The sequence below is a fragment of the Melanerpes formicivorus genome, unplaced genomic scaffold (assembly GCF_026170545.1).
Source record: "Melanerpes formicivorus ecotype bairdi unplaced genomic scaffold, bMelFor1.0.p_v2 SCAF_53, whole genome shotgun sequence".
Classification (NCBI taxonomy): Eukaryota; Metazoa; Chordata; class Aves; order Piciformes; family Picidae; genus Melanerpes; species Melanerpes formicivorus.
The window spans coordinates 755347-768619 of record NW_027142405.1 but is presented as its reverse complement, the minus strand read 5'-3'; the positions used below and the strand labels follow the sequence as shown (position 1 = coordinate 768619).

General features: G+C 42.4%; 1 protein-coding gene across 3 annotated transcripts in view; it reads right to left on the bottom strand.

Annotated features, from left to right (window-relative positions):
- Positions 1–894: 894 nt before the first annotated feature.
- The window catches only part of NUP153 (nucleoporin 153), a 49593-nt gene continuing 37214 nt past the window's right edge, over positions 895–13273 (bottom strand). For all 3 annotated transcript variants that reach the window (XM_068160806.1, XM_068160809.1, XM_068160808.1), the window contains exons 16-22: positions 12309–12923; positions 10177–10371; positions 8834–9673; positions 6295–6663; positions 3897–4178; positions 2475–2634; positions 895–2015 (exon numbers count right to left, since the gene is read on the bottom strand). In XM_068160806.1, coding sequence (XP_068016907.1) covers positions 1931–2015; positions 2475–2634; positions 3897–4178; positions 6295–6663; positions 8834–9673; positions 10177–10371; positions 12309–12923 — 2546 coding nt within the window. In that variant the 3' untranslated portion in view covers positions 895–1930. The remainder of the gene's footprint in view (positions 2016–2474; positions 2635–3896; positions 4179–6294; positions 6664–8833; positions 9674–10176; positions 10372–12308; positions 12924–13273) is intronic.

Here is a 13273-nt window from a genome sequence, read left to right as displayed (position 1 = left end):
AGGCTGGACAGATGGGCAGAGTCCAACGGCATGAGATTTAACGCATCCAAGTGCTGGGTTCTGCACATCAGCCACAACAACCCCATGCAGTGCTACAGGCTGGGGTCAGAGTGGCTGGAGAGCAGCCAGGCAGAGAGGGACCTGGGGGTGCTGGTTGATGGTAGGATGAACATGAGCCTGCAGTGTGCCCAGGCAGCCAAGAGGGCCAATGGCATCCTGGCCTGCATCAGGAACAGTGTGGCCAGCAGGAGCAGGGAGGTCATTCTGCCCCTGTACACTGCACTGGTTAGGCCACACCTCGAGTACTGTGTCCAGTTCTGGGCCCCTCAGTTTAGGAAGGATGTTGACTTGCTGGAACGAGTCCAGAGAAGGGCAACAAGGTTGGTGAGGGGCTTGGAACACAAGCCCTATGAGGAGAGGCTGAGGGAGCTGGGGCTGCTTAGCCTAGAGAAGAGGAGATGCAGGTGTGACCTTATTGCTGTCTACAACTACCTTAAGGGGGGTTGTAGACAGGCAGAGGTTGATCTCTTCTCCCAGGCAGCCAGTACCAGAACAAGAGGACACAGTCTCAGGCTGCACCAGGGGAGGTTCAGGCTGGAGGTCAGGAGGAAGTTTTACACAGAGAGAGTGATTGCCCATTGGAACGGGCTGCCCGGGGAGGTGGTGGAGTCACCATCACTGGAGGTGTTCAGGAGGAGACTTGACAGGGTGCTTGGTTGCATGGGTTAGTTGATTAGGTGGTGTTGGATGATAGGTTGGACGCGATGATCTTGAAGGTCTCTTCCAACCCGGTTTATTCTATTCTATTTCATTTCACTGTTTAAAAGGAGAGGTTGGAGCAAGTATGTGCCAGCATCGCTCAGGTGGAGGACCACTCTCAGTCACACAGCTGCCTTCATGGAGACTGAAGACTTCCAGACAGTATTTCATAGTTTTTATTGATGGCATTTATCCCATGGTTTAACATGTTAATTATACTGTAATAAACATGGCTTTAATATTAAACTTTTCCTTATTATCCAAAGTCACCACAGTCCATTTCAGTAAATAGAAAAATATATACTTAATACTTTGTACAATACTGGTTTTTGGTCCAAACAAAAATGGATCAGAAAAGCCAATAAACTTACTTTAAGAATTCCCAATTTTAAAATTTTCCAAATGGATTTAGGCAACTTTGAATAATGGGATTTACATAAAATCTGAGACAATACTAAACAAAAATGGCCGTAACACACAAAATTAAAACTTCCATTTCACAGATTTGTTATGCCAAAAAAGTACATAGAGAAACAAAATCGTATTTACACGTTCCATAATAAAATAACCAAGGCGAGACAGGTGGTAAGGGGCCGTAAGAATGAAAATATAGAAATAGCATATCATTATTAAATGAAGAACTACAGATCTAACAAGTCCTTAGCATGGATCATCCTTTAATCAGTCTTCCTCTATCAGAAAAATTTTAGTGCACGATACACCCAAACTCACTCACTTCACACATACACCAGCACAAACTCAGCATAGAAATCATTCGTTATCAACATTCTCTACTCTATACAGCATCCCTCGCCGGTATAATTACAATTTGGAGGCGTCAGTAAACGCAGATGAGCGCACGTAGTGGTGCAGATGAAGAGGTATTGTACAAGCCATTCACTGTGCAGGCTCTACTCACGGCTACAGCCAGACCATGCCGAGTCAGTGAAAGAAAGAACTTGCTGGAGTCTAGGATAGTTTCGCTTGAGAATGGCTCTGTTGCCAACTCTATTACAACTAACTGGGGAGAGGGAAGGGAAGGAAAGGGCAGCAGAGTTTTATATTCCTTTAGGCATATCTGACTTCAGCTAACCCAGCATGAGGTACGATCCCAACAGCTGAACAATGCAGGGTAGTAGCTGCTTCCAAAGTTGCTGTATTGATTCAGCGGTTATTTTCTACGTCTAACTGCAGTCTTTATCTTCCGACCAGAACTTGATGATCCGGAAGCAGAGAAAACATTTTTCCCATTACTCCTATCAAAAGAAATGAGTAGTTCAGAGTTTAGGACAGTGTAGCTGAACGTGCAGCAGTAGCACTGAGTAGCTATTCCAGAACAACTGTTTCATAGTCTTGTTTCACTAGTTACCAGCTGGCAACAAATGGCGTATGATGAACAGGAGGAAGAGAGTCCCAGAAACCAAAAGCAATTAAATCTCTCTTATTCTGAAGTAGCAGCATTACAGCTAGACACGTATTTTACTTTTCAAGAACAAGACAATTTCCCACAGGCTGATGTGTGGTATTTCTGACTTTTATCCTTTAAAGCTACTGTTGCTTAGTTAGCCCGTCAGGCCAATTGAAGGCAGGATGCCCAATTTAGTTTCAAGCTTCAAGGTCCATCTGAATGCCTCATGATTTAACAGCAGCAGAGGCTGGACACTGTCCACTGATACTCCCCCAAACTCAAGCAAAATTCTGATACGATCTCTTACCCCATTGTAAATGTTGCAGGCTGGCTGAAGGAAAATCCTGAAGAGCCTGAAGGCTGTGCCGGTGCTGCTGGTGCAGGAGGGTTTGCATTAAAAGTAAATACTCCTGGGCTACTTGAGAAGTTGAAATTAGAAGTATTACTTCCAAACTGGAATACAGAACCTGGGAAGATGGGGTGGAAGCAGAAGGGAGTGAGAAAGTTGAAATGTGAGTTCTTTTCCAGCAAAATCCTCATGTTCTCCCTACTGCCTTTAAGGAATGTGTTTTACAGAGCACTCAAAAGGACAAAGTTTGGGGAGGGGGCGCACCAAAGTGCCAGATTACTGCAGGAATGGTACACGGAGGAATCATTCACCTTATAATAATAATCATAAAGGACTGCGGCTCACCAATAATAAATTGTTTGCTAACTTCTGTACCATGACGATGTTTATACCTCTGCATACTGAAGTTTATTAATAAACCCTTAAATTCTAGTATTGAGTTGTGTAGATTGATATGGAAGTAACCTTTCAGGTGTCCCTGCAGTCAATCTGGGGAAAAGTAACTGACAAGCAACACAGACAATCCAGGGAGAATCTTACCTTTGGTAACTGTCACCTGATTGATGACTGAGGAATGCCCTGTGCCCACTAAAATTCACTGCTTGGAACAAAATGTTGTTGAGTTTTAGTAATGGAAGCTACTCTGTAAAACTTCTGAGAAGAAGGAAAGGAGGCTCTTCCTTTTAAGTGTTTGACATTGTGATGTCAAATATATACAACCTAGCAATGTGTTTTTAATACTTACAAATGCAAAACAGATCTTTCTTACACTTTAAAGATCAGCCTCTGCCCCCTTCCCAAGATATTTTATACTTCATCAGCAAAGAAGAATTTCAAATAGTCTTAACTCATAAAAGCTTTAAAATAATTTGGACTGTACTCTTGCACAAAAAGCCCCTACCTAATCCAAACAAACTGCAAAGCCTGTTAATGAAGGCAGAGAGCCAAGAACAACCTAACAAACCCTAAAACAATAATTTGCAGTGCTTCTGCCATTCTGATTTGCAGGGAGTATTCCCTCAGTGTGTGTTCAATCTTACCAGTGACTACTCCATAGTTTTCAACACTTTCTTTTGATCACTCTATTCCTTAAGAAAACAGACCCCACTGTTTAGAGGCAGGGTTGTAAACTCCATGTCTGCCTAAGTCTCATGCGGAGAAGGCTTAGTGTGAAGCCAGAGTTCCTGTGGCACATCCTCCAGAGTCAGGAGTGAGACGTAATGACTTAACTCTACCTGTAACTGTTGTAGAGGGCAATTCTTACACTTAATACCTGTGCAAGGCAGAGGCTTTTTTACTCCATATCATTTAAGGTGCACTTCATGAAAATGAAATACATGACCTTGGAGATCAAAAGGGAAGAGGAAGGTCAGCACTCACCAGTGCTGGGCGTACTAGAGCCAAACCCTGGCTGTTGGGCCACTTGCTGTCCGAACACAGAAGGCTGAGTGCTGCTTGTCACTGAGCCGAAGGCAGGAGGAGCAGCAGGAGCTGGCTGAGCACCAGCTGAAAACAACGTTGTCGACAGCGAGCCAAAACTCGGAGCACTTGGCTGGCTGGACCCCTGGCTCTGGCCAAATGCTGGTGGCTGGCTGGCGCCAAATGCTGGGCCAGCAGCAGGCACTGGAGGCCCAGAGCCAAACAGAAATGAAGAGGATGGCCCTTCAGAAACAGAAGAGAGATGTCAGTATATGCTGGGGTTTTTTTTCCCCCCTGCACAAGAATCAGTCTAGGAACATATGTTCTAAAATCCCATGTTTCTGAGGTCTGGGAGACAAATACTCAATTTCCTGTTTGGTTTGTAAGTATCAAACAAACACTACCTCAGCCGCAACAGGAATTGCACCTCTTCTTGTACATAACACAAGAAACACCACGTTTGATAGCCAGGGAAAACGAAACCTCAAAACACACTGGCTGTCTACTCAGATTGTTGCATTAACATCCACTTCTAGGAACACATTCCCACCACCAGTATGTTTTAACATGTAGTTACTAAAAGCTGTTTAGGTCACACACGGAATATTCAAACTGTATTTTTCAAACACACAACAGAGAGCTCCCCATTTATGAGGGTGAGGAGAACAGGAATCTTAGCAGCAGCTGCACCCCTCCTTGCCCAAGCGTTTACCATGACCAACTTCATGACCCCAAATACAGCTTGCAGGGAGCTCCTGTACTCAAAAAAACTCAGTTTAGCAGAGTAATTCTCTACATAACACCAAAACACAACCAGCCCATCTGTTTGGCTGCTTCAGCTCTGCACATCCAGCAGAAATAACTACGTGAAAGTCCACAACTGAAGAGTGACTGCGTTTACACAGCAGACCTGCTATGCAAAAGAGAACATTTTAAACAGCCCTATGAATGCAATTTAAGCAGTCTTCATGCAACAGAAAGCACCCTCTCCTGTACTTAAACTTGGAAAGGCTGCATAAAACAGCTCCACACCTTTGTGAAAGTGTTTGAAATACAGCATCACCAACTAAGGCAGTTACTAATTTGCAAGACGGTTAAATCAATCTGCTGGTTGTTTTAATCCAGGACTGTGCCATGGATTGAGTTGAACCGGCTGCTGTTACTCATACCATACTGCAGTCATGCCAGCTTCAAAAATGAAAGTGCTAACTGGAGCCAAGTATTTTGGAGCTTGAAGTCCAGATTGCAACATAGGAGGCTTCCTGTTCTGGTTGCTGCTTCTGGGCTCCGGGCTCTTGGGTGTGGTCTCTTTTCTGCAGGCATGGCAGCAGAACAGGTGGGAGTAGCTGCCGGGTTTGGTTTTCTGTCTTATGCTGGGTTTCCCCCTGCATTTCACTGCACTTCTGCAAATAGGCTAAGCTAATGCAATCATATATTGTATTATTAGATTAATTAGCGTATTAGCTAAGGTAATTATTCATTGTGCTTATAATATCTCATGTTGTATTAAACTCTTATCTCTTCATCTCAACCCTGAGTTGTGTGTGTTACTTTTTCCCCTCACTTCTGTGTTGGGGGAGCAGGGAGTTAAGCCCTTGTGCTAAACCATCACGGACTGTTTTCTCTCTTGTTTATGATACACAAAAAGTGTGCAGAGTTAATTTCTGTGAATGATAAGGATGAGCAAACAGATCAGCCAAATGAATTCCCTTCCTGACGGGTTCAATCGTGTTTCCAACATGTGGCTAGGCTGGCAGGAACACAGATGATTTGGGTGGATTTAGTCTTGTGCCGTACTGCTCAAGTCATGCAGTGAGGTAATGAACATAATGTGAAAAAACTTCACAGATTCTTTATCTTCTGTAAATTGCTTGAAGATTAACAAAGGCTCACTGTAATGTTTATCAGAAGCAGATCCTTATACAGCAGCAATTGCCTATAGAGGTCCTGTGTTTATATATAATTGCAAAGGAATTATTTTGCAAAGCTTGAAAGCTTGACATTACAACAGTTGAAGAGTTTTAGGTATGGGAAAGAAAAATCAGGAGAGCTGTAATCCACTGACTTATGACTGTAGGCACTGAATGGATAGCAGGAAGAAAAAAAGCTCACTCTCATGGTGAAAGTTCCCATACAAATGGAAAACTAGTAATCACGTGAAACAAAGCTGCTGCCAGTTCATTCCTCAGCTGTACTTCCCAGGCTATGAAAACTGAGCCCCAACTTTTCTTGTGAATATAAATACTCAGTATTTTCCTCTACTTCCATGCGTTCTCCAGAGTAAAATAGTCACGAAACAGTATTTCCCTGGTCCACTGTGTAATGGCAGAAAAGAGAAAAGCATCTGTTTCAAACGTACCTGTGGAACTTGATGTGGTTGTGGCTCCGAAGGTGAAGCCTGAATTTGCTGCATTGCTACTGCTGGCGCCCGAACCAAAGACAAATGAAGCAAGACCCATGCCGGTGCTGGAAGATGTGGTTGCTGGTTTGTTTTCTTGGGAGAAGCCAAATGACTGAGATGCTGCAGACTCTCCAGAACCACCAAAAACAGAGCTGCTCACAGTGTTGCTGGGTTGTCCAAACACAAAAGGAGTAGGAACTGGCTGAGGATTTGAGGAAGAGATGGCGCTGCCAAACACACTGCTGCTATTGGCTGAAGTGGTGGGTACCACTGTGCTGGAGGAATTAGAGCTCAAGAAGCTGAAAGATGGCTTTGCTGCTCCTTGATCTGAAAGGAACAACGGTCCATAAGCTGCTGCAGAAATACCAAAGGAAGTACAGCAAACTGCCTCCTATTTCAATCACCGTACAAGGAAGAGTCCTGAATGACACCTCAACTGCTATTCCAGCTAATGTTGCTTACCTAAGATCCAGATTTAACATGCTGATTGCTGCCATTTACAATTAAAGGAATAGAGGAATTGTGAAGAACAAAGACAACGCTGTGGTCTAGGCTTCCTTGGTTGCAAACACTAAGCATTACCTGAACCAGTATTAACCAGTACTTCTGAACTCTTCAATGAAAATATTTCAGATGTTTTTAGGAGAACAACATCAATCACCTCCACCAACTTTATGCTTCTGCTCAGTGCAGTAATGAAAAACACAATGATACAGTTTTGTTTGTAGCTTATTAGAAAATGCAGTCCTGTGCCTACGCATGTAAGTCAGTGTGGCAGTTTTAGGCTATGCCTTTAAAAGATAGCTGCAGATTTTGAGCAGGAAAGAGGAGAAATACACACAATTACAGCTGGGTGTAAAAAAGGAAACCAAAAGATTATTCTAAACTAATTTCATTGGCCGGATGTGCAAGATGTACCCTAGCAATCTCACACATTCCATTTCATTCCTTTCCTTCTTCTCTGGTTGTTTGGCTGTTTCTGCTCAGCTGGGGATAATCTTATCACTGCTAGCTGAACTTGCAGATAAGACTAACATTCCTTCCAACGGCTCCTTTTATTTCTTCTATTATGGGGGGAAGGAAAAAAAGGGGGTTTGGGGGGGAGTAGGGCAGCTTTCCCTGGTTGTCTTGACCAGGGGGGAATTTTCTGTGCTGTTTTCTGATTATAAATGCCTGTATAATATTGTAAATGCTGTATATTTGTACACATTCATTGCATTCCATTGTAGAGGGTAGTCTTTGCTTGTAAATACGACTTCCATCTACTTCCCGACTGAGTGAGCCCTGCTTTAGTTTATGTAGTGGGAAATTCCAAACCACCAGAGTCCGGCAAATCTCCCCATCCTCCAGCCTAATTCTTCCCAGCTTGACTGTACTTAAGGAGCCTGCTTTTAAGAGCAACAGAGAACAACCCTCCATTAAGACCACTGTTATAAAGGACTGAGTGCAGTGTTGCCCGTGTAGAATGGAGCTGCTCTTTAAAGCCAGTCCCTCTTCGGTTTTCCCTAAACTGCTTGGCTAATTCTTACTATTTTATGATTTTGTTTTCTATTTCTCACCATCTGTTTTTTTCCAGTAGTTATGGCCCCTTTTCATCTATGCCATTTTTCAGGGACTATGCCACCTTTCAGAATGCTTGTTATAATTTCCTTTTTGCAAGAGGTGCTTCATCAAATTTGCATGACTAAACAGAACTCCACAACTTTACCTGGCAGGTAAAAAAACCAACCCAGAATTCAAACCAAACAACCTCCTACCCACCCATTCATCTCCCCTAAAGCCCACAACCCTCTAATAACCTATCTGTTGAGTAGCAGTTTAACCTAACAGTGCTGTGCTTAAAACCAGTATGAATCCATGTACTGCCTTTTTACTTACTGATGCCCTTTTCTGTATCACTTCAGAAATCAAGACACTAATTCTGCTCTTTAGAAGTCAGGAGTCATACAAATGGAATTTAACAACCTGCATTTTTCCAGTGATCACCACTGAAGAACTTTAATTCTCCACTGCAACTTTCAACAAATTAAAGGAATACAAACCTATCTATGGACTGACTTTTATACTGTTGTAGCTGTAGAAAAACAGCAGTACACCCTGCAGCACAGCCACAAGTACAAGGGATATTCTCTCTCTCTTCCTCTTTCATTATAGAAAATAGTGCTCATGTAAGGTCTCTGTACTGCACCCTACTACAGATTTTACCACCAGCTCTGCTGCTTGCCACTGAGACAACACAATTCCTGTGTTCACACAAGCAGTGATACAGATTCCTTCAGGCATGGTGATATTTGCATCCAAACCTAATGTTAAAACTCACTGAAATCTAAAAAGGACTTGCTACATATTGTCTACACACCAACTAGTACTATAGACAGGCTGCAGGTAGTAACTGAGCTCCAATGCATACACATATCAAATCAGACAGATTTTGCCCAGTATGACTTGAGAGGTATGATGGACATGAAGCATACAAATGAAGAGATGTTCCACTCACCTGAAGTACTCGTTTGTGCCCCAAATGCAAAAGATGACTGTGTCTGCTCACTTTCCTTCTCTGAGGGTTTAACAAAACTAAAATTGAACATAGGTTTTGCTGTGCTCTCCTCTTTGGTATGCTCGGCCATCACAGCTGAAAAAATAGGTTGTGCCTTTAACTCTTCATTGTCAGCTTTCTTCCCAAATGCTAAAGGAGCAGCAGAAGTGACAGAGTCCTGCTTCTCTTCCGTCCTTCCCAAAACAAACTGTGAGGCAGGTGCAGACTCCACACTGCCAAAAGAGAAGCCTCCCTTTGCTGAGACAGCTTCATCCTTTTTTTCATCCGGTTTCTTAAATTCAAGACCAGGTGATGCCACCTCTTTTTCTGCCACAGTTCCAAAAGTGAAGCCACCAACCCCAGTTTTATTCTCATTGGTAGCTACAGAAGAAGTAGAACTTGTGCCAAAAGCAAAGCCTCCCAAAACGGGTTCCTCTTTCTTTTCCTGCTGTCCCAGGTTTGCTGTCCCAAACTGAAATGTTGAAGGAGCCTGACTATTTGTAGATGGAAGTCCAAAGCTAAAACTGTTACTTTTACCTTCTTTTTTACTTTCTTCTGGTTTAGAGTCTGAGGAAGAAACTCCAAATTTTATGTCCCCTGAACTAGTAGGAAACTTAAATCCCCCAGTCATAGTGTTGGAGGATGCAGATTCAGAGGCAATGCCGAACTTGAAGCTCCCTTGTTCTCCAAATTTAAACCCCCCTATGCTACTTAAGGAATTAGAAGATTCAGAGGACGACTGGACACCAAATGTAAATGATGGCATTGCAGCACTTGTGGACACGGTAGCAGTACCAAAACCTGCAGAAATCATTAACAACATTAAGTTTGCAACACATCACACAATATACGTAAGGCTTCACCTACCTGGCCTGAAAACAGTCAAAACTGTTAAAAAAACCCACCAAAACCAAACCAACCACAGAGCAGGTAAAACCCCACACTTCCTCTCTACACAAACCTTTCTGCAATGGTACTCTTCTGTCCACTAACTGGCTTTGAAAAGTGTGCTGCTCATCTCTTTGAAAGATCATGTTTTAGCTTAAACTCCAAAGGAAATAACACATAAGGCTCATAAAGAACAACTGCATGACAAATACAAGCTTTTCTCTAAAAAGCATGACCTTTTGCTGGGGAAAGGGTGTGGAAACAGAAGCATGTTACCTTACTTAAGCAACATTCCTAGAGGAAGAGAGAACAATTTTGCCATACCTTAAAGGAAAACAATTGCACTTTAGAAAAACAAACCTACAGAAAAAAGAAACTGCAGAACACACACCTTTGTCCTTCTCATTAAATATTACCTTTGAGCTCTGCTTTGGTGCCTGGCTTTGCACTTTCACAGGCTATACATTTTGTGGCTTCTGCCTTGTTTGTGACCAAGCAGACCTCACAATCCCAGCTTCCTTCAGGCTTCTTGAATTTGTCTAAATCCAGAAATCCTCCAGAAGCAGCAGAAAATGCAGAAGCACTGCTACTGGTGACAGGCACTGAACTCCCTGAGAAACAGGCAAGACAGTTAATCACCCTGCTTAAATGAGAAAGTGAACATGGGCTTTTTAAGAAACTCTTAAATGCTCACTAATTAACAAAGCAGACAAGATTAAGAGTAAAAAAACATCAAGTTAACTTCAGTCAAACTCAATATGAGAACAGAAACAACAGAAACACCTAGATTCATCTTTACAATTTTAAGCACAAACTGAGCCAATGACATGTAAACAGCAACTGCAGTTCATACAATAGAGCAAGCCAGCCCATTTCAGATCATTACTCAACTAAAACTAATAGAACTTCTGCTGACATGAGTAACCCATAGTCAGAATTAGCACTGCTTAAGTTAATGGTCACTTTCAAGTCATGAGAGACTCAGAATTTACCATCACCAAATCCCAAAGACAGGCACGTTCAAAATTACACTGTAAGAAAAAAACCCAACCAAACAAAAAACCCAACCAAAAAAAACACAACTACAAAAACAAACAAACAAACAAAAAAAAAAAAGGAAAAAAAAAACAAACAAAAAAAAAAAAAGATGAAAACCCAAAGAACATCAAAACCCAGAGAGGAACTCAAAGCTTCCAAGCCCACAAGTCTGTGTTCACTACACAGAAGCTACACTGTTTCCGACAGCAGCAGAAACCTTCAGAGGCCCAAAAGACAAAGCTCGCCCTCAGGTGTGTCTACTCTGTAGAGAACAGATGTCATTTGGTGCTGCACTCCAAGAGAAAACTTCAGTTCTATAAGCCTGAGGACTGAAGTGGACATCCAAATGGCAAAAAAGCATCAGATAAGTATTATGTTCATCTATGGTTTTAAACCTCTGAGGGTGGCTTTTAAGACAGAGGCAGAAATTAAAGTTTCAGATTCAAACCAGACAAGACAGGAATGGGTCTTCCACAGCATATCCAGTGAATTTTTACCCTCTCATTTCACTTGCCTCACTTGCCCCCTCGACAGATGTAACATAACTGTGCAGTTCTCTGCACCATGACAGTCACAGAAAACCCATCACATTTCCAACTGCCTCCTTGTAGAGTCCCAGACAAAAGTGCCAACTGATCAGTCTGAGGATGAAAGTCCAGGAGAAAAAGCTCCCTCTAAAATTCTTACCTGAAGAAATTCCACTCTTACTAAACAGGATGATCACAAAAGCAGAATCTGGTCCATCTCAGATTACTCCCACTCATCCCCTCCCCCCCCGGATATATTTGCAAAGGTGTTTTTGGATATAATAGTACATTATGTTAAGAGCCAATGAAAGTTAACACTAAAAGAAATATTTGTGCTTTAAACACCACACTCAAAAGCAATTACAAATCACATATGGGAAATAACCCAGTGCTGCACTGAAGAAGGCATTCACCTCCTCAAAGTCTGGAAGGACCTTGACCTTCCAGAACAAGGTCACCCATGTTCTGGAAGACTACTACTGAACCTCAAAGGCACAGATAAGCATATGGCTTTGTTTTAGTTTACAGTGACTACTTAAAGACTACACCATCTTGGAATCTGGCTTCATCCCTCTGCTCAATTACACAAAGTTGCTGAATATTTTTATCCCTGTTCTGTAAACACCTTTTCTACTTACACTTTGAACAAGGAAAAACCCAGGAATTTTTTAACTCTTGCAACAGAGTTCCTGTTTTTCATCAATGAAAATGAGTGCATTGGTTTTAAGTTAATTAAGACATCCTCACCAGCTGCAAGGCAGGGTATACTCGCTTCAATTCAGCCCTGCACTAATACATTGAACATTCACTTAAACTCATGTGACAGGCTGGAATCCTCAAAAGTGCTTGTAACTTCCTGCACAGGCAGGAATCTGTCCTGTCTTGCATACAGCCATGCTGCTGAAGGTATTTTGATATGCAACATTTTATTCTGCAAAGAATGGAGGCTGAGATTGAAACAACAGAAAAAGAGAAGCACACACCTGGTTTCTCGGACTGACAAGCTACACATTTGCTGTCTTCTGCCTTATTTGTTACAAGGCACACCGCACAGTCCCAAGAGCCTTTTGGCTTCTTAAATTTCTCTCCAAACCCCAGAGTGACTGTTGTGTCAGTGTTGCTGGAGGAAGATGTCACTGTCACCGAGTTGTCTGTGACCACTGGTAATGTCAGAGCAGGCATTACTCCTGTTCCAGGCTTTGGTGTCTCACATGCTATACATTTTGTAGCTTCAGGTTTGTTGTGGACCAGACAGGTATCACAATCCCATGTGTTAGATGATGTTTTAAATTTGTCTTCAAAGCCCAATGTCCCTGCTGTAGGTACTGCTCCCTTAGAGGAGACACACTGACTTGAGCTTATGGTCTGTTTTGTACTGTCAAGCGTTGACACTTTAGCAGCTTCACATGTTACACATTTGCCATCTGAGGTTTTGTTTTGCAGACAGGGGTCATGCGTGTCAGATTGCCAAAGTGAGGATGCTTGCTTAGGTGTGTCTTTACCTGCAGAAAAACTGCTTATTGCAGGCCTTGTATAGACCACTGTGCTTGTAACAGGCTGTGCAGACACAGAGGACTGTGTTTCCACAGACATAAAACCTAGGGAAAAAATGAACAGGAAGAGGTGTTATTGATCAAACAGTACCCTTACCATATGTAAGTTACTTTTAATACCAGACAGCATAAATTTGAACTAAGTGCCAATGGTTGCAAGAGGAAGTCCCTGGAAATCTTATCTAAAGGGTTGAAATTTCATTTGCTGCACTGTGTGCACAAAGTTTTAAATACAAAGCTTCACTGGTAGATACAAGGGTGATCAAGCAGTACTGAAAGCCAACTGTCAGTCATGAAACACGTCACGAAAATAATCTAGTTCATTTTAAGACGCCAGGCCAAACTGAATCAAGTTTCTAAGGCTATTTTTGCCTTAGTAGATGACTCACATTTAG